General features: G+C 39.6%; 1 protein-coding gene across 4 annotated transcripts in view; it reads right to left on the reverse strand.

Annotated features, from left to right (window-relative positions):
• Positions 1 to 21,582, reverse strand: part of LOC134205554 (uncharacterized) — a 189,413-nt gene that overhangs the window by 24,992 nt on the left and 142,839 nt on the right. For all 4 annotated transcript variants that reach the window (XM_062680883.1, XM_062680884.1, XM_062680885.1 and 1 more), the window contains exon 3: positions 15,760 to 15,873. In XM_062680883.1, coding sequence (XP_062536867.1) covers positions 15,760 to 15,873 — 114 coding nt within the window. The remainder of the gene's footprint in view (positions 1 to 15,759; positions 15,874 to 21,582) is intronic.

A 21,582-nucleotide genomic window follows, 5' to 3' on the forward strand; every position in this document is an offset into this window, starting at 1 on the left:
AGTGTTCCAATCTCTTTAGAAATTTGTTCGGAAATTGAATTAGAAATTTAGGAAATCCTTCAGAAATTCTTTTTGATATTCATCCAAAGGATTTTTTAAATTATGAAATAATTGATGAAGACATTTCGGGGGAGGAAATTTTTATATGAATTCATAAAGGAATTTACAAAAAAAAGTCCTAAAGAATTTCTGAAGATATTCCTAAAAGATTTCGTAAAGGATTTTCCGAAGAAATTTTCGAAATTTTCTTGGAATTCCTTCTTTGAATTTCCAAAGGAATTTCTGGATGTATCTCCGAAGTTATTTTCGGAGGATTTTCTGGGGAAATACATAGATGAAATTCCGAAAGAGTTCTTGGAGGAATGTGAAAAGAAATTCTAGGAAAAATTTTAGAATCTCGAAAATGCCTTAAAGAGTTCATTTGGAAAGTCTAATAGGAATTCTTGTTAGAAATTTCAGAGGTTTTTTAAGTCTTTATTAAGGTGTTTTTTTAATTTTTTAAATTTCAGAGGAGTTATTGGAAAAAATCCCGAGGAAATGGAATGAATTCAGAAGAAACTCCTGAAATAATTTTCAAAAGAGCTCTGGAAGTATTTTTGAAATGTTTTGGAAAAATCATGGAAGAAATTATTTAAGAATTATTTAAGATAATATCGTAAAAAAATGTCAGAAGTTAATCCCTAAGGAATTCTTGAGAACATCCAAAGCATTCTGATCAGCAGTAGAAGCCGGTGTTGAATTTGGAATTGCTTGCCAGATAACCTCCCAAACTGTCACAATTACTGTGTATATGTACCATTTTGGTTCAAATCCCGAACATGACTCATATTCCGAACACTGGCGTTCGGGCACCCTCAAACTAAAAATTCCATCGGGTTTCAGATCTGATGATCACCGGAGACGAGCCAGCCTCGGGCTGAAAGTCTCCTTAATAAAGACACAAAAAAAAAAGTACTGATGATCGAGATAACAAATGGAGAGAATTACACGCATAAAGACAAAATGGCAATTTAAAAGCGAGTGTTCTGTATATGAGCCATGTTCGGAATTTGAGGCAAAACAGTATACTATCACCAGGGATTGAATCCAAAAGAAAATGAAAAAATCTCACGCCTATCATGTATATATACACTCTCGATAGGTAGCATACCGTGAGAAACGTTTTTTGATAGCTGTTACGATAACGAACTGTTTCGGGGGACTACAACCCATGATAAATTTCTTAATACATAATAAGCCCCAACTGCGGGGGTACTAGTTCTGATGATGCATTTCAATTTGTTTTACATAGCTGTGCGAAAAAAATATGTTCCCCAACATGAAATGAGCGAGAACAAAGCGTTTTATCGAACCTCATCGGTGGAAGGCGCCCGTCCGAATCAGGTTTTTTTCTCAACTTGTATACAAGTGGGATAGTTTTGTTCTCATGGCTTGTTATGATTCGAAGAGGTTTTGCCTCTCTTTTATCGTTGTTCGTTATCTATTGAGAGCTTTTTCTGCAAACCCTGACTATCACACAGGAATTGGATTTTTTTGGGAAAATATTCCAGAAAAATCCTAGTGACCTTTTCAATTACAGACGATAAAATGCACTAAAGATTAGTTGTACTTGAAACCGCCTAACATTTTTTTTTTAAATTCATTCATCACTTGACTGATTAACGCCTCAAATTATAGTTCTTACTACTGACGCCAGATTTTTTATGAGCCAATTACGCCAAAAATGCTGGTGCCATACAATTACCAGTACTCTGGCGCCGTCAGTGATCGTAACTGGTAATATTGAAGGAATCATTCCATGATAGGTGGTGCAGGCAAGAATTTTCGCTGAATAGTTTCAATAAGTTGAAAATTGTTGAGATAGTATGATATCAAAACAATGCAAGAGCATGAAAATATTGTTCTTACTAGGGAAGAATACAGAGATTTGAGCCATTGATTTATTTTTATTTTAAGCTCTTCCTGCCTGATTATGACCTCGTAAAGGACACGACAATGGAACAGCGAATTATTTTTTTTTTTACCAAGGAACAAAACTAGACATAATCCTCAGTCGGTTAACGCCTCATCGGGCTAGTATTCACTTATTTATTGTAACTACTATACAGACAACCTACTCTGATTCCCAAACTTCCAAGTCTGTCGGAGCGCCTCCTACCACGACACTTCACATAAGCTTTGCAGTCTACTAGCAATCAGCGAGATACAACTAGTAAGCGCGAGGCACACTACGCTGATATTGACCAGGGATGTTCCGAAGAATTTGTAATAGCATCGAACGCGATCGAACGCAGCTGTCAAATCGGTGTAAACTGCATCCACTTGACCCCTAGTATCCATGGTATGAACACACAGTGAAAAAAACTCCGTTAAATTTGTAGCAACAGATCGCTTTGGGAAGAAGCCGTGTTGGACAGTAGAGATATACGCTGGCACTGAATAAAATGTCGTTCATGATTATCTCGAATACCTTGGAGCAGGAGCATAGGGATGTGATGCCTCGATAAATTTTGGAAACTTGCCTGTCGTGACCGGACGAGGTTTCTAAGCTCGACCGTTCGCCGAAATAATATTCAGCAAACTGACTTCCGTCGTCGATTTTTTCTGACACGAACTCGAGAAAACCGAAAACATTTTTGCGTTGCCATGAGCTCAAATTAACTCAATACTGGTTGATTCGATTTACTCAATAAATGAGTGCATATCATTAGAACATATGTCAAATGCAGATTTCAAGGGATTGATGGTAATGGCATTTTGCCATAATAATTTTATCATAACATCTATTGCCAATCTTATCCACTACATTCTCCCCTCCTCTACTCTTGAGGTGTTTTATTGCAAATTTCATTGAGGTGCCCTCATTGCAAATATCTTTGATCCTAGATAAACATTATTAACCAATTCTTATAAATCAATCTTCGATTGAAAATATGGCAATCCAATACAAATCCCATACAAATCCAATCCGCATCAAGTCCAAATTAAATCCTAATCCAATCCAAAATCAATCCGAATGCAGTCCAATCCAAAACCAATCCAAATCTAATCGAAAGCCAATCCAAACATAATCAAATCCAAATCCAATCCAAATCCAGTTTCAATCCCATTCCAATCTAATCAAAATCCAATCCAAAAACAATCCAATCTTAATCCAATCCAAATCCAAATCCAATTTCAAACCCAACTCAAAATTAAATCCAAATAAAATCTATTCCAATCCAAATTCAATCCAAAACCAATTTAAATAAAATCTAATCCAAATTCAATCCAAATAAAATCCAAATCCAATTTAAATTTAATTCAAATCCAATCCAAATCCAAACAAAATCACATCCAAATCCAATCCGAAGCCAGTCCGAAGTAAATTCAAATCCAATCCAAAATCAATCCGAATGCAATCCAATTCAAATTCTAATTCAATCCAAATCCAATCCAATCCAAAACCAATCCAAATCTTTTCGAACGAAAGCCAATCCAAATATAATAGAATCCAAATCCAATCCAAATCCAATCCAAATCCAATTTAAATCCAATCCCAATTCAATCCAAATTAAATTCAAATCCTATCCAAATCCAATTTAAATTTAATTCAAATCCAATCTTTATCCAAACAAAATCACATCCAAATCCAATCCGAATCCAGTCCGAATTAAATCCAAATCCAATCCAAAATCAATACGAATGCAATCCAATCCAAATTCAGATTCAATCCAATTCCAATCCAATCCAAAACCAATCCAAATCTTTTCGAAAGCCAATCCAAATATAATAGAATTCAAATCCAATCCAAATTCAATCCAAAACCAACTTAAATAAAATCTAATCCAAATTCAATCCAAATCAAATTCAAATCTTATCCAAATCAAATTTAAATTTAATTCAAATCCAATCCAAATCCAAACAAAATCACCTGCAAATCCAATCCGAATCCAGTCCGAATTAAATCCAAATCCAATCCAAAATCAATCCGAATGCAGTCCAATCCAAATTCAGCTTCAATCCAACTCCAATCCAATCCAAAACCAATCCAAATCTTTTCGAAAGCCAATCCAAATATAATAGAATCCAAAACCAATTTAAATAAAATCTAATCCAAATTCAATCCAAATCAAATTCAAATCCAATCCGAATCCCATTTAAATTTAATTCAAATCCAATCCAAATCCAAACAAAATCACATCCAAATCCAATCCGAATCCAGTCCGAATTAAATCCAAATCCAATCCAAAATCAATCCGAATGCAGTCCAATCCAAATTCAGATTCAATCCAATTCCAATCAAAACCAATCCAAATCTTTTCGAAAGCCAATCCAAATATAATAGAATCCAAATCCAATCCGAGTCCAATCCAAATCCAATACAAATCCAAATCCAATCCAAATCCAATGCAAATCCAATCCAAATTAAATCCAAACCCAATCCAAATTCATCCCAAACCCAATCCAAATCCATTCCAAATCCAATCCAAATCCAATGCAAATCCAATCCAAATCCAATCCAAATCCAATACAATCACAAATCCAAAAATTCAATTCAAAACCAACCGAAATCCAATATTCATTCATTCCAATCCAGTCCAAATAAAAAATAAAATCTAACCCAAATCTAATCCAATACAAAACTAATCCAAAACCAAACCAAAATTCAATTCAAATCCAATCAAAAATCCATTCCAACTCCAGTCCAATTTTAATTTATCTCATTGTGGCATATTTTTTTTCAACCTCTGCCCTTCCGTCAGGAGACGCTAGCATTCCTACCGGGGACGCTAGCATTCCTCATTGTTTTTATTTGTTTTTCATTTTGCCTTTAATTTTTGCTTTCCTCAATGTGCCATCTTTTTTTGCACCTTTCTTGTCACCCGGCCTACTCCTCTGCCCTTCCGTCAGGGAGCCTGCCGGGGACACTAGAATTTTTATGTCATTTTCTCATCTTATCTTCTATTTCTAACAATGCCTTTCTTTCTCACCTGACCTCGATAACACCGATATTCCGAAATTCCAGATAAAACAACAAACAACAACATTCCAACACTACCGGCTGCGTCATTGTCGTGATCGGACGAGGTTTCTAAGCTCGACCGTTCGCCGCAACAATACTCAGCAAACTGATTTCCGTCGTCGATTCGTTCTGACACGAACTCGAGAAAACCAAAAACATTTGTGCGTTACCATGGAGCTCAAATTAACTCAATACACGTTGATTCGAGTTACTCAATAAATGATATATCATTAGAACATATGTCAAATGCAGATTTCAAGGGATTGATGGTAATGGCATTTTGCTATAATAATTTTATCATAACATCTAATGCCAATCTTATCCACTACATTGCCCTCCTGCAGCGACAATTCTTCAGTACTGGTGACGGAATACCATCTGGACCGGCAGTGTACGATCTTTTCATTTTCCTGATGGATAACTGAACTGTCTGTTCATCGATTGAAACCGAATGTAAACCGAAAGCATTGCTTGGTGTAGAATTGTTAATATAGCATCTAGGGTATCTGTTCCTATATCAATAACAATAAGGCAGTGGGCCTATGAAATGCATTGATTTCTCACCCAATAATCAAGAAACATGAGAATAATTATGCTCGGCTCACGTAATTTTTGTAATTTTTAATTGGGAACAATTTGGTTACTTCAAAAATGAAACTATTATCACATTATAGAAGTATTTAGCTAAAAAAACATCATCACCGCCATGCACCTATTTCAATAACACTCAATAATACTTTTCCAACATAAAATACGCACACTATTACTTGTGTGTATACGTAACGATATGATTGCAGTGATGCCGAATTCTTCAATGTTTTGTATTTGAGTTGAAATATAATTGCAGTTTTTGTTGTAGTTTTCCAACTTATCAGTTTCATTTTATATTTGTCATAGCTTGTCTTTTCGATATACCTTATTTTACAAACATAAGAGTTGAATTTCACAATGAAAGTTCATTCAAGCATTTTTGAAATAAAAAGCTATGTCGGCAACCCTTGCAGATACTGCACGCCATGTAAACAGTTTGGAATACGGACAAGGATAATTGAGACGTTGTTCGAAAGAAACCTATATCAAACTATAGGAAATCGCGTTGGTTTTTTAAATATAATCATATTGATAGTGAAAATGTGATGTGCTTTATGTGTTGTGAAGTGAATTTCAAAAGGAATCAATTGTTTTAGCTAGAAAATGAGTGGTAAACAATGTCGTGAAAACAGATGTTTCTGCTAGTAGTAATCGAGCAGTACATCAAACCAACAGTTCAGAGGTAGGTAAATGAAAATAAAAGTGCTTTAAAATTTTATCTTTAGATAATTTGATTCTTGTGAATTAAAACATTACTTAAACAAAATCTTGAATAATATTCCAAACATTCATGAATGTGTTTCATCCATTATTGTGTACATACGATGTGAGAAATCGTAATTAAATTGATTTTTTAATTAGTTTATCGACGGTTAGGATTGATATACGGGCTGTTATTAATATGGGAACAGATACCCTATTTGATCGGCAGTGGCCCTAGTGACATTGAAGGTACTCAGGAAATGTTGTGCGAACGGATTGCACTTTTCCGACTCGGAGCTGACGAATTCTTCACTAAGATGTACACACGAAAGCAGCCCTCCTTTCGTTTAGAGTTACCAAACGACCAAAAAGAATTTCTACAGAGTTACGATTGCGTACGAAGCACATAACCACGATAAAGAAATCGGTTGTACATATATACGATATGCATTACTGGAACAGTTGAACTCCTGCTTCATAGCCAGTGTGCGATTCATGCAGTATTGTCGCAATGATTTTGCTCTACTTTGCTCTAACCGATGCAGATGGCTGTTCGACCAGGGAGGCTTAGGCTAATTAACAGCATCATCTACACTTAACATACGTCAAGTTCGATGGGTGACCAACCAATACGTGTGATAGCATTGCAAATTCTTTCGTAATTCCGCTCGGCGGTAGTCATACATTTGACAAACGTTAGGAGCGTCGAACATGATCAGGTCTGGTAGTTCCACAACTATGTCGAGAGCGGGTTGGTCTGTATTCAGGAAACTGGGAGGTTCGATGGCTTCTGAAACAGTGCAAGTTTATTGAGCTGTATCGTTGCACGCGTTGGCGAGGACGAGATCTAGAAATCGATCATTTAAGTTAAGTTAACCCGTTAAACGAGAAACCACCGACCATTACGGAGCTACTGGCAGACAGAGTGGGATAAGGGTTCACGTACAAACACCCGTCTTCCGACGCATTTGAAACATCGTAGTACCTTATACAGAATAAGCAGAGGACTGTCATGTGGTCCTCCTATTCCGGTGGGTCACTGGGTCAGATGCAGTAAACATGACACAACTTCCTTTTTTGGCTCCATAAGGCCAACAAAATGTTGCTTTTTTAGTCTCAATTCATATTATTTCGGTAGATTCGTATGTAGGGATTATGTCAGAGCCAAAAATCATGCTGACACTTGATCCAGAAACGGCCAACAACGGGGTTTTTTTTCGAACTGGCCCTTCGGGAATCGGCCCAAAATGAAGCTCAATATTTTTGCTCCATACTAGCAATATGGGTATCAAACTTAAGCATTTTGGAAGACGAGTGGAATTATATTGGTGACTCTGGATCCAGTTCCGAGGCCCTTGAGGAATCTTCCGGGGACACCAAAATCAGCCAATTTCAGAATATTACGAACTATGGCAATATGGGTATCACACTTCAGTATTTTGGAAGACGAGCTGAATTATGACATCCAGATATGATATTGGCCACGCTGGGGCCAGTTCCGAGGCCCCTGGGGAATCCTCCGGGGATACCAAAATCGGCCAATTTCAAAACATCACAAACTATGGCAATAAAGGTAACAAACTTCAGTATTTTGGAAGACGAGTGGTATTATGACATCCAGACATGGTATTGGTGACTCTGGAGCCAGTTCCGAAACCCTTGGGGAATCCTCCACGGACACCGAAATCGGCCAATTTCAAAATATAACAAACTATGGCAATATGGGTATCAAACTTAAGCATTTTGGAAGACTAGTGGAATTATGACATCCAGACAAGATATTGGTCACCCTGGTGTCAGCTCCAAGGCCCTTGGGGGATCCTCCGGGGGCACCAAAATCGGCCAATTTCAAAATATCATAAACTTTGGCAATATGGGTATCAAACTTCAGCATTTTGCAAGACGGGTGGAATTGGGACATTCAGACATGATATTGGCCACCCTGTTGTTCCGAAGGCCTTAAAGAAACCTATGCGGGATCAACATCGGCCTTTTCCGGCATCTGCAAATCAAAATTATGTTATTGCATGGAAAGACTTCAGATATGTGCTAAGAGTGGAGAATATCTCCGTAATCTTTACTAGATGTCATGATTCTTCTCGTCTTGCGAAATGCTGATGTGTGATTCCCATAATTCCCTAGTGTCTGTTTTTTTAATGACTGTTTTCGTGCTTCCAGAGGCTTCCCTTAGTGCCTCGTAACTGACCCCAAGGTGGCCAATATCATATCTGGATGCATTACATGCACTCGTCTTGCAAAATGTTGAAGTTTTATACCCTTATTTCCATAATTTGTGATATTTTGAAAATGGCTGATTTTTGTGCTTTCGGTGGCATCAGCAAGGGTCTCGGAACTGGCTCCAGGGTGCCCAATATCATATCTGGATGTCATAATTCCATTTGTCTTCCAAAATGCTGGAGTTTGATCTCATTTTGCCCGATTTTCGTGCCCTGGGACTCGGGAGGCGTCCCCAAGGGCCTCGGAACTGTCCCCAAGGTGGCCAATATCATATTTGCGTGTCATAATCCCACTCGTCTTGCAAAATTCTGAAGTTTGATACCCATATTGCCATAGTTTGTAATATTTTGAAATTGGCCGATTTTGGTGCCCCCGAAGGCTTCCCCAAGGGCCTCGGAACTGGCTCCAGGGTGGCCAATATCATTTCTGGATGTCATAATTCCACTCGTCTTCCAAAATGCTGAAGTTTGATACCCATGTTGCTAGTATGGAGCAAAAATATTGAACTGTCCATTTTGGCCCGGTTCCCGAAGTTCGAGGAAACCCCGTTGTTGGCTATTTCTGGAACAAGTGTTACCATGATTTTTGGTTCTGACATAATCCCTACATACGAATCTACGAAAATTATATGAATTAAGACTAAAAAAGCAACATTTTGTTAGATTTAAAAAGCCAAAAAAGGAAGTTGTGGTCAAATATACTGCATCTGACCCAGTCACCCACCGGAATAACTCCGGATAGGAGGTCCACGCCTTAGGTCCCAACATGTATTCTGAATTCTGGGTTCCGTACGAGCAGAACAATGATAAAACCAGGCCAATGCGACAAAAAATGACGAAATGGCAGTGATTTGATTTTTTTTCCTTCACTCAGGCCGATACGGGTTACCTGGTACAGGGCTCTAGCCAGCGCTTCACCACCGTATTTAAAAAGCTCTCCTGGTAGTTGCTCAACCCCAGGGGCTTCGTTGTTTTCAGCCGGCCAATCTCCTTTTGGATTTCCTGGAGATCCTGAGTTGTAAAAAAAGGTCCCGTGCGCGTGCTCTCAGGTTCGTCACCATGTTTCCTGCCACAACTCCATTCAGGTGCTCTTCGTAGTGCTGCCATCACCTTTGGACATCTCAAGCGCGTCTTTAGAAAGACTCCCGTTTATGTCCTCACACATGTGAAGCTATGGCCCTTACGTGAACGGTTCAACTTCTCACAGAACTTCTGTGTGTTATTAGTGCGGTACAGTTGCTCCGCCTTTTCACGAATTCTATCTTCCTGTCGTTCTTTTTTGTTTGACAAGTCTACCGTCTTGTAGCCGCCCAATGTTAAGCCGCGGCGTTCGACTTCGATGAGTGTTTTGAGTGCAAGCATACTTCAACGAGTTAGTGGTCGGATTCAATATTCGCACTGCTTTAGGTGCGGACGTTAGTAATGTCGGAGAAGAATTTACCGTTGATTAGAACGTGGTAGATGTGGTTTTCCGTTCCATGGTTGGGTGTTCTCTATCTGGCCTGGTAGGTGAAAAAAAAAAATACTTCGAACTACCATTTTACGGGAGGCTGCAAAGTTTGGAGGGCCATCGACGTCGTGTCAGGTCTGTTTAGTATCCCATCTAACACCAGGACTTGGGCTCATAGTTTTATATATTCTATATAATTCTAACGAGAAATGTAGGGGAGACTGGGGAAACTTGATCATCTTTTCTGATTTCCAATGTATTACAGCCAAAAATAAATAAACGAACGAGATTTCCACACAGACTCTTTACCTTTACTGATGTATGACAGTCCTTAAATTATTGTTGTTAGTGATACACAGCCGATTTTTTGGAGTGCTGTCAAAAATCGACTTTTAATATTTTCGGAGGAAATTGATCCCTCTCCAAGAACTTGCTTTGATGAAATTAGAAAGGTGCCCTCAGATTTTTAAAATATATTTTCATCAAAATACGCGGAATTTTCTAACTGCTGTGCGTATACATGAACGTTTTTTGTTATTGAATTCAACAGCACATGCAATTTTAATATATGTGGAGACTTGATCCCATTCCTATGATATCTACGCAATAAATAATTTGTCCTGCCAACCAACCCTTCATCAAATCTGTCAAATCTACAAAACAATAGAAGCCTGAGAACATGTTTTTGAATTTTTTCGCCAAATTTTTGTATGGGTGACCAATGGGGGATCAAGTGTCCCCATACCGAGGCAAAAACTTCTAATCAAAATATGTATCCTAAAACTTTGATGGAATGTTGACATCCTCATCAGTACGGATCATTAAGCATATTTATGGCTTTGTGCTGTGAAAAAACGAAAGCATTTGGTATAACAATGACCATAACAACGACTATGGAAAGTTGTTCAAATTTTGCGTAAAAAAATCTTTGGGAAGGTCAAAACATACAAACCGCCCTGCAGAATAAATAAGGTTGTCAATCCAGAAAATAACTCACTACAGAAAGTTAATTTGTCATCTATACTTAAAAACACAGACACAGACACTTCACACTGCCCGAGCAGATATCACTTGAAAAATATTGGCCAGATTCAGAATGATATCTGTCGTTTCTGTAACATGGAACGTGAAACCTTGGAAAAAGTGCTTTGCAGTTGTGATGCATTGTACAAGGGTAGATCTAAATCTCTAAATAGTGGCTTTATGCAACCAGGACATATTTGGACTGCAAATCCTGGAAAGGTAGTGGGTTTTATTAACTCAATTATACCGGACTGGGAAAAGTCGCGTCTTAGGTTGTTTCCTTGACAAATGGTGATCAACCTACAAGATGCAAATACATAGTTAAGAGTAATCAGGGGTACACCACAAAAGTTCAACTCAATAGACGCAGTGGTTCTACGCCAAAAAAAAAAAAAAAAAAACTTGGAAATACGCTTGAACAAAACTACTTTAGTTCTCGATAAAACAGGGGGTGATCATGTCTCCCCGGGGATCAAGTATCCTACCTTCCCTTAAGGGGACTTGCGGTGGCACCCCAATCTCTTTGTAGTTGTACCATAAAAATCATCAACATAATATTAGTAGCCGTGAGAAACTTGACACAGACAAAAATAAACCCTTTTCTGTTAACATCCGATCACCGTAAACATTGCATTAAGGTGAAGGTGGGTTGAGTACCAAAACAAAGGTTTGAAAGGAATGGTACAATAAAAACTGTCATATACTGTAGTGGTATTGGTGTCGTATTTATTAAAAACCAAAGAATATTAGTAGGATGGTTCAAAAACGAACCAGCTCCACCACGCTAACTCGATTCCGTCTCATGCTCCGAGTGTCCTCCAAAAGCCGATTTGAACAAAAACTGATTGAGCACAAGGCGGTTAAAGTTTGTATGAAAACTAGTATGGGAAACTAAACCTACGGCTACGGCGCCTCCCCTCCAAACGCTGACGAAAAGGGAACTCACATATCTGACAGCAACATTCCAGAGACTTCACTGAACGAAAATCGCACCGCAGGAAAGATCCATTGATTACGTAACGCAAACATAGCATTTTATACCCCACTCACCCTTATGACACACTTTTTGAATGAAGCATCATCCCCTGGTGCGATAGTGTAGACTAGACTAGACTAGAAGTATCTGTCCCTGGTGCGATAGATATCACAGACAAATTCTGTTTTTTTTTTGTTGTGCAATTCTGATTGAATTATGACTGATGCCTTCTGAGAAGCCTAATTATCATGCGAAAGATTCGATTAAAATCGACTCCCAACTATTGGAACGACCATTCAATATGGATTGTGTATGGAGTTGAAGCTCTTGAATATTTCATCCAGTCATATGGTCCCCCCCTCGCTAGCGCCCAATGACGGAGTGCCAGAATCAGAATAATTTTAAATTCAACCCTGCCATATCAACTGTCATACAAACCTGAAACGACTTGTGCACGGTAAGCCTCTATTCAAACCAGCCCAAACCATTGGATGACACCCAATTTATAAATCATAATCGACTGAGCGTGGCGAGCAAAATTATTTTTTGAACCACCCTACTTATTAGTTTCCTGCTGCCGGTGCTGGTGCACCGCGGTGTTTACATTCGCTCCGCGATCAGTTTTTAATCGTTTTTTTTTTCGGGCAAAAATAGCAGTTTATATTAAGTTTTAGGTTTAAACAAATAACTGATTTCGAAAAGTGACGTTTAATTTGCATTCCATCAACATCTCGGGCTGCTCATGGGCGGAGAAGTGAGTAAGAACTTGATTTTGTCCGTGCCCTTTGAGAAGAAGTGAAGTGCAGTGATAAACCCACCAAATCGCGAACGACTATAGAGATGAGTGACGTTTAGCGCTCGCACACTAATGTGCAATTCGTCATGTGTAAAAACATGTTTGTTTTCCTTCTGCTCATAACCTCAAAAATGATCGGGTCATCACAATGATTTCAAAAGAGTCAAAAAATATATGGAAATATACTCAATCTTTACTGAGTTGCACCATCTAGGAGTGCTTGTGTTCCTTTTATCGCCACTCACACATTCGGACGTGAGAATCTCAATTAAATTGGCACGAAACTGCTGATCTATGATAATATTCGAGCTGAAATACAAAGGACTCTTTGGATACACATATCCATTATCATGGGAAGTGAATAAATATGCTGTGAACAGGTTAGTAATTTCAACATTAGACTTTTGTTCGATGCTGTTCGATGCATCCAAATGTTGGTGGGAGAGGAGTGTGGAAGGTGTGGGGTTGACCCGTGGAAGGTCCGGTGCCATATTGACTGCCATCGTGGTACTCTTTCAACTATGTCCTTAATGTGATCGATTTCAGTCTGAGTTGCACTCAGAATTACGCAATACGGTTTAACTATGTCATAAACTATCGAAATGTGTCCGAAAATCAACAGATTTGCTTTGATTTACGTTGATATTTATGTGTTATGTTTTCATTATGCTAGCTGTTTATGTTCACATCTTGCGACATTGTTGCCAGCTCTTCAAACACACAAATATCATAATTGAAATTTACTGCGTTTTCTCTTTCATTTTTCAAGACGTTCCAAAGTAGAATAATAATGATATAATTACGACATAAGTAGATAACAGGTTGGAAGGAGATTTATTATTTATTCGATATTTTACATGTTTTCACTATTAGAGTCCTATAAAAAGAGTAACGCCATGTGGCACGTTTGACAGGTCTCCTGCTCGTTTGGAACGCGCATTCGTATGGAACTGACAGACGATTCTGTTCCAATTCTGACACTTGACGACACTGTTATTATAGTCACTGTATTCACTATGATATCACAGTATTCTGCTGCGATAGGGAATGATCAATGATTGCTTGCATACGACGCTGCCGGCGTCGTGCAACCGACGACAACAACGCATGCGCGGTGGGAGGAGGATTTTTTTTTTCACTTAGTTTTATTTTTATTGAATCGACGCTAAATAAGCGCTGAATGATTCGATAATTTACCAACATGTAGATTAAGATTCAAACTTAGTTCTGATACTTTTTCTAGTGAAAGGATAATCAGGTTTAACGGAAATATGTTGCTTAGTGCTAATCGGAGTGAGAAGGTGAATAATTGTAAGATTGTGTTGGTGAGCCGCAAGGTAGCCATTCTGAATGACACCGTAAGAGGCCTTAATATATACAGATAAATCTTTTTATATTTTTTTTAAATTTCAAACGTATCACACCGGATTTTCCTGATAATTTTAATATGGGGTTGGAATTTTTTGAGAGGAGAGTGAACATTGCTAAACGACTGGTTATAATTTGTAGTTCCATTTTCCGCACCTCGCCAACATCAACTCGGGGGGTACTTTATCGAAGCCTCAACAAAGTTGAAATGATTGCAACTAACTGTCGTCGTCACTTCTCCGTCTTGATTCTAATGCTGATTGCAAAGGACATTAGGTTAGATGTAGATCAACGCGTTGTTTAGGAAATCCGTACTGGTATACGGATATTAATGGGCTTACCACTCTGTAAAAAAGTATTTTGGGAAAAACATTCCATAGCCTTCGACAAACAGCTAAGTGTCAAAATACCGCGTTCTTGGAATTGTGCAATTTTTCGTCTTATGAAATGGTATGATTATTGCCAGTTTCCTTAGTTCGATAAATTCTCTCTAAGACAGGGATCGGCTAGAGATTATCATAGCTGTTCAGATCAAGAAATAGAACAAACTGGAGGAGATCTGGAATCATAGGCGTCTGGTGCGGTGTGGGGGATTCGTGTGATAGATAGATTGATTTGGTTTTTTTTTAAAGGTTCGTTATAAAGAGAATTAGTGGCCCTCCTTAGCCGTGCGGTAAGACGCGCGGCTACAAAGCAAGACCATGCTGAGGGTGGCTGGGTTCGATTCCCGGTGCCGGTCTAGGCAATTTTCGGATTGGAAATTGTCTCGACTTCCCTGGGCATAAAAGTATCATCGTGTTAGCCTCATGATATACGAATGCAGAAATGGTAACTTGGCTTAGAAACCTCGCAGTTAATAACTGTGGAAGTGCTTAATGAACACTAAGCTGCGAGGCGGCAATGTCCCAGTGGGGGATGTAATGCCAACGAAGAAGAAGAAGAAGAAGAAGAGTTATAAAGAGAGGAATATTCGATGATCCAAGATCCCGGATTTTATATGAAAAATTTGCCAGTTGATTTCGTTCACGAGTTCATAATACAACTAGTATTGATTTTGTATATGTAAAACAAAACAGCCTTGCAAAATTAATCAAAATAGAAAATCTCTTTGCACTCGTTTCATGTTCTTCGTTCCAAAGGAAAATCATTCAGCGAGCACTCTATCCCATGGGAAATTTCGATAATCAAAATGCAAAAGTTGACTTTCCTATCGTTTCTACTGGGCTTGCAAAGTTGGAAAGCGAAAGGATTCCACACCAAACATACGCGATTAAGTATTCTAATGGACGAACATCAGCACCGGCTTACGGCAGGGAGGTCTTGAAACCGGATATGAAATTAAATTAAATAATCAACAGCTTTTTGTCCGTGTGGGTACCTTTTTCCAGTGGGCCAGCAGCCAGGGTTGCCGAATTATATGCATAAGCAGTTTTCTGGTGTCTGAGAGTTGAGTGAGGTTTGATTACGTTGAAGTGTTATAATTTATTCGGCATCAGCAGCGGCAAAATGGCAAAACAGGTCGCTAACAGCAGGGATGGGATCCTCTGGGAGCGCATGTGTGGGATGTCTAATTGATTTGAGAGTTGGTAATATTTGGGTTTTTTGACTTACTTGTTTTCGACCGGGGCTCCCGTGGTCCGTCGACGGTCACCTTGATGGCTTTGTTGTAGGTGGCAACTTGGGGAGGGCTCGTTGATATCGTTATGGTGAGGGTGAAACTTTTGCCTGAAATTAGTTCGTTATGTAGGGGCTGTCTGAAGGGTCCAGATAGTAGATTACAAGTCAAGTGCTCATCTTTGCCTGCCCAATTTATAAGGATTTCACAAAAGCATTTTGTTCACAGTCGATGAGTATTGAAAACAGTAATTCGCCACCATGACCACTGTTTACAACATTCAGTCGACGATTTTCTGTTGGTGCTTGTGTTGTATAGCACATGTGAACAAACTTCTTTTATGAACACACCAATTTTGCTAATTTGTAGTTATTTCATTTGAAAATTGATAGCTACGACAGATCGAGACATTACCGAAAAAAAAATTGGAAACGAAGTGAGTGATAACAATGAGTTGAAAGTTCATTTAATAAAAAAAGTCTAGTGAAAAAAAATCCAACAATTATTTTTGGCTTGTTTATCCCCTGTTTATGGATTTTTCGTAATATTTTCCATGCTACATAATAAATAAAGCATTTCATGCTCTCCGAGCTATTTAAAATCATGAAATATCTATTTAACAGCTAGATTTTAACAAAATTCTACGCGCTTTCGCAAAATACTAGTTTGATGTAATTTTGGCACTGTTGCATTTAAGCCATGAAAACTCTGAGTAAGAAGTTCTAAACCAAAATATCGTTCACATCGTTCATTTTGCTTGTTATGAAGCGGAACTGGTTGATGGAAGATAGTTTTTTAGGTTTTTTCTTAGTTTAGGTGCTATTTGAAGCTGTGGGGTGTAGCTGTGGGGCTAATTGGTCATGTTGCCTGGGGGTAAAGTGAACAATGTTCTGACAGAGAAATGGAGATAAACTAGCTCAAATTTCAATCTCAATCGGTTCGGTTGACAGTGGGATCATCGATCAGGGGGTGAAAAAAGGAGGATCTGGTCATTTACGCTCCACGCACTGAGGCCAGAGCGTGATTTTTAACCCGTTTTTCAAAACTAGATGAATGTACTGCTGAACCATGCCAAAATCAAAGTAACCTGGTAATATTTCACTGAGCAATGGTCAATTGAATATCGAAAAAACAAATCCCGCACTATCATTTTGACCAAGCCCGGTACGGCTGCTTGTCTGTGATAAAACTAAGGGTTTATATATACTTGTAAGTATACTTGTCAGGTAACATTTTGAATATTCTTTAGAATATGTAGTCGGTTTCAAATATTTTGATCAACTTATTTGCATTATTTACAATATTGTTCACTTTACCCCACCGCTTGACCATTTTACCCCGCCCAAAACAAAATTGACCTATTTTGGACTAATTTTAAATGTTGAAAATAACATATTTAAATATTAAAAAAAAAAAAAAATACACAGCAGGCTATGTTAACCAATAAGATAAGCTTCGAACACCTGCATTGAACAATGCAATTTCTTGATAGCCACTTGATAAACAGCAGCAGTTCTTAGGGTGTCCAATTTACCCCTTCTTCTTCTTCTTCATTGGCATTACATCCCCCACTGGGAAATTACCGCCTCGCAGCTTAGTGTTCATTAAGCACTTCCACAGTTATTAACTGCGAGGTTTCTAAGCCAAGTTACCATTTTAGCATTCGTATATCATGAGGCTAACACGATGATACTTTTATGCCCAGGGAAGTCGAGACAATTTCCAAACCGAAAATTGCCTAGACCGGCACCGGGAATCGAACCCAGCCACCCTCAGCATGGTCTTGCTTTGTAGCCGCGCGTCTTACCGCACGGCTAAGGAAGGCCCCCCAATTTACCCCTATCACCCCTAAATATTTCACTACTTCAATAGGTTATAATGTTGTAATTGTTGCTGAAAAATAGTTTGGAAATATTGGCTCAAATTGTTTAGATATATGCTAAATAAAACCAAGTAGAAGAAGAAATTGAAATATCAGCTACGTAGTTAAAGATTTGATCAAGAAAAATCATGCAAATTCGATCAGATGTTGTACCAAAAAAGGAGATAATAAGTGTATATCGTTCACTTTCATCGCTGTTCTGTCATGACAAAGTAACTTTCCCACAGACAAACGTGGTTGCCGGATAAAAGCCACCACTTTGTAGCATTAAATTTGCCAAAGCATGATGACTTCCTTGTTATCAGGTAATTCACCCTCGAAGCCCTTCTTTTACATCATCGAGCACACTCCATTAAGAGTTAGACGTATGTGCCCGACCCAGGATAGGTTTAGTGGGTAGGCTGACCAAAATTGTAAAAAGCCTTCCCGCCGCACCACGGCCCAGACGTGACAGCCTGCCATTGTGTGGCCTTCGTATGTCAAGTTGCGTGACAGCCATGTTATTTTAAGGCATAAATAGACCCACCACCGACTGCATCGCGAAATGCATCCTTTCGGGTAGAGATTCGAAATCAGATTGCTTTAGTGAATGTTTGTCGTGCAACGACCCAACGTCAACGCAGTGATTGTCTGGGTGGAGTCGTGACTGCCATGCAATAAAAAGCGGAGAACTTCCATGCGATGGTAACGATGGACGCTCCATAAAACGCAGCACGCAGTTCGCGTGTCATTCGCAGAACATCATCCGCTTCATCACGACGACTGTCTACGTACTGCCTGCACAGCATCCATAGCCACGCATAGCACACAACGCAACGCAGCGGCTCCAGAAGAGCACACTTGACAAACCTCAATCGCTTGGTCTGGTGGTTGGTTTTCTGAATTGCGAATATAGACTTCACGGACGACGACGACGACGCTGCTCGCGGAAAAAGGATATTTCATATGCCGCCACCATTACCACTGCCATGCTGGCCGCCGTGAAAAGTTGTTCCGCCGCATCGACCGACAGATTGTTGGGCACAGAACTGTCAACCGTCCAGTCAGCCCGAAAGCGAGCCGTTCATTTGGTCGGTCCTTCTTGCGTAAGAGTAGTGGCTGCATCATCGTTAGTACTACCGCGTTGCTGATGCGCTCAAACGCATTGTTACGCGGCGGATTCAATGACTAATGGGCTAAGGGCAGTTGCTCCCAACCATGATTTTGGGTTATTGAAGAAGTTTGTATTGAAGAATGAAATTGCACAGTTAAATGTTCAGGTGTCCATTAATTAGGACACATGCAAATTAATCCATTTTCATAATATTATGTCGAAATTTTGTATGACGTCTGCATTAAGAGCAATAAAATAATGACCTGATTCAAAATGAACTACAAAACGTAATTGGAATGCAAAAAGCATGGTGAAAACAAAATTAGATCATGCGACAGTGTCATCGCCTACCATTTAGGACCTAAGAGTCCAATAAAAATGTTGACTTCCATGCGATTTCACTACAGATGCCTTTTACCATATTGATTCAATAAAGCTCACTACTATGCTCATACGATCCAGAATAAAGAAGTGTGCTACAAAGATCCATTAGAACACATTTGTTTACCTCTACCTAAGTGAATGATATAAAAGGTGTGGCTTCTGAATAATTTTGGGAAAGCTTCTGATCGTTTTTCACATTCAAGAATAATGAGGAAGTTATTAACACAGATTGAACTTCATATCATATCATCCTTTAGTATATTTAGTGATGCACGCAATTCTGTTTTTGAAGAATAATACTTCTTTGTTTTCGACACAGATGCAGCAGTACACTTCAAAAGTTTGAAAAATGAGCGCGTCACGAATAAATGATAGGCTTCAGAATCCGATAATGAAAGAATACGGACTGATTTTACGGCGACGACTCATAGCGCGAAACAACGGACACGAATAGGAACATGGAACGTTTCAACCCTAGCCCAGCAGGGTAAATTGGCACAACTTGCCAATGAGGCACGCCGCATGAAGCTTGAGGTCCTGGGACTGAGTGAAGTCCGTTGGCCAAACTTTGGAGAACACAGAACGCCGTCGGGACTGGTTCACCTCGTAGAACGGCATCGCGGAGTTGGATTCCTACTAAGCGCTCAGGCACACTCTGCGCTTATGAAGTGGGAACCAATAAGTGAAAGGATAATCGTTGCCAGATTTAGAACATGGGTCCGAAACCTTAATATAATCCAATGTTATGCGCCAACCGATGCTGTCGATTTGCAAGACAAAGAGAACTTCTACAGTCAACGCAATGCCGTCGTAGATAGAATACCGAAGGGTGATATCAAGATCTGTTTGGGCGACTTCAATGCGAAAATCGGATCCGACAACACGAACCATGAGTGCATTATGGGACGCCTTGGTCTCGGAGAAATGAGAGAAAACGAAGAGCTGTTCGCAGAATTTTGTGGTAATAACGGTATGGTGATCGGGGGATCGCTCTTCCCTCATCGACCGGTTCACAAGGTCACGTGGGTCTCCCGTGACGGCTTTACAGAAAATCAAATCGACCACATCTGCATCAGCCGAAAATGGAAATGGAGCCTTCTTGATGTAGGGAATAAACGTAGTGCCGATATTGCGGTTGATCATCACCTCCTCATCGGCGAAATACGGCTGCGCATTGCGTGGATTCGTCGGCAACAGGAGAGAGTTGAACGACTTCAACACACGCCGACTGGAAGATGCCACGGTGAAACGGTCCTTCGTTGAAGAACTGGAGACGCGTGCTGCAGATATTCCGCAAGACCAATGGACCGCCATCAAGAATGCCTTCATCGCCACCAGCGAGAACAATCTGGGCGAACTGCGCACCCAGAGAAAACAATGGATCACCGATGAGACCTGGAGGAAGATAGAGGAGCGAAGAAAAGCCAAAGCCGCGATAGTGCGATCAAAAACCAGAGGAGCCAAAGTCTTGGCTCGTCAACGATACGGGGCGCTTGGGTGGGAGGTGAATCGCTCAGGTCGATATGACAGACTGTCTGGTCGACGAGGGAGAGAGATAGCCACTGCAGCCGGCGACATTCGCCTCCTCTACGATATCTCACGACGCTTAAGCGGGGCGAAGATGAATGCAACGATGCCTGTGGAAGACGCGAATGATCAGTTATTGACCGACATAACTGACCAGCTGAAACGCTGGTTCGAGCACTTCGAACAACTTTTTCAAGTGCCAGCCAAGCCATCACCACCTCGGCATGATCTGCCTAGAATCCGACGTATAACTCGTGTCAATACCGACGCTCCATCACTGCTAGAGATTCAAACAGCCATCCAAAGCATGAAATCGAATAAAGCCCCAGGGGTCGATAGTATATCAGCAGAAAAAAAAGTGAGTACCTTTGCTCTGAATGGAAGCATTTTTTCGCGTGTGACAGATTTTTTCCCGAAAAAAAAGTTATTTTTCAATTAGTGATAATAAGTGTAAATCTATAGAATAAAACCTAACTGAAATAGGTACATGGAAACATACCGATGATATACTGAGACTGATGCTATACAGGAAAACCTTTATTTGGAGTATCCTGGCATTTTGCGGGAACCAAAATGCCAGAGAGAGAGAGTGAATGAAGCATATTTACCCCGTTATGATCGCCCACTGCTGATTAGGACCTGCTGATAATCGCTGGAAGTGTGATACCTTTATCTGTACAACGAATCCAACTGAAGCCCGTAGCAGCATAGCTGGTCAGTGACAAACAGAACCCTTGAGTGCGTTTCAGGTTTCTTCTTTAGATGACGTTGCTGTGTATCACTCGGACTAAACTAAGTACCAGTTTTTATTTATATATTTATTCACATATTCAACCTCTTCGTTACCTACAGCTGTTTTTGTATGTTAACTGAACATAAGATTTTTTCAAAGAATCGCAAACCCTTAAATTATATCTTGAATCTCATACACAG

This window comes from Armigeres subalbatus, chromosome 1 (assembly GCF_024139115.2).
Source record: "Armigeres subalbatus isolate Guangzhou_Male chromosome 1, GZ_Asu_2, whole genome shotgun sequence".
In the NCBI taxonomy this organism is placed as follows: domain Eukaryota; kingdom Metazoa; phylum Arthropoda; class Insecta; order Diptera; family Culicidae; genus Armigeres; species Armigeres subalbatus.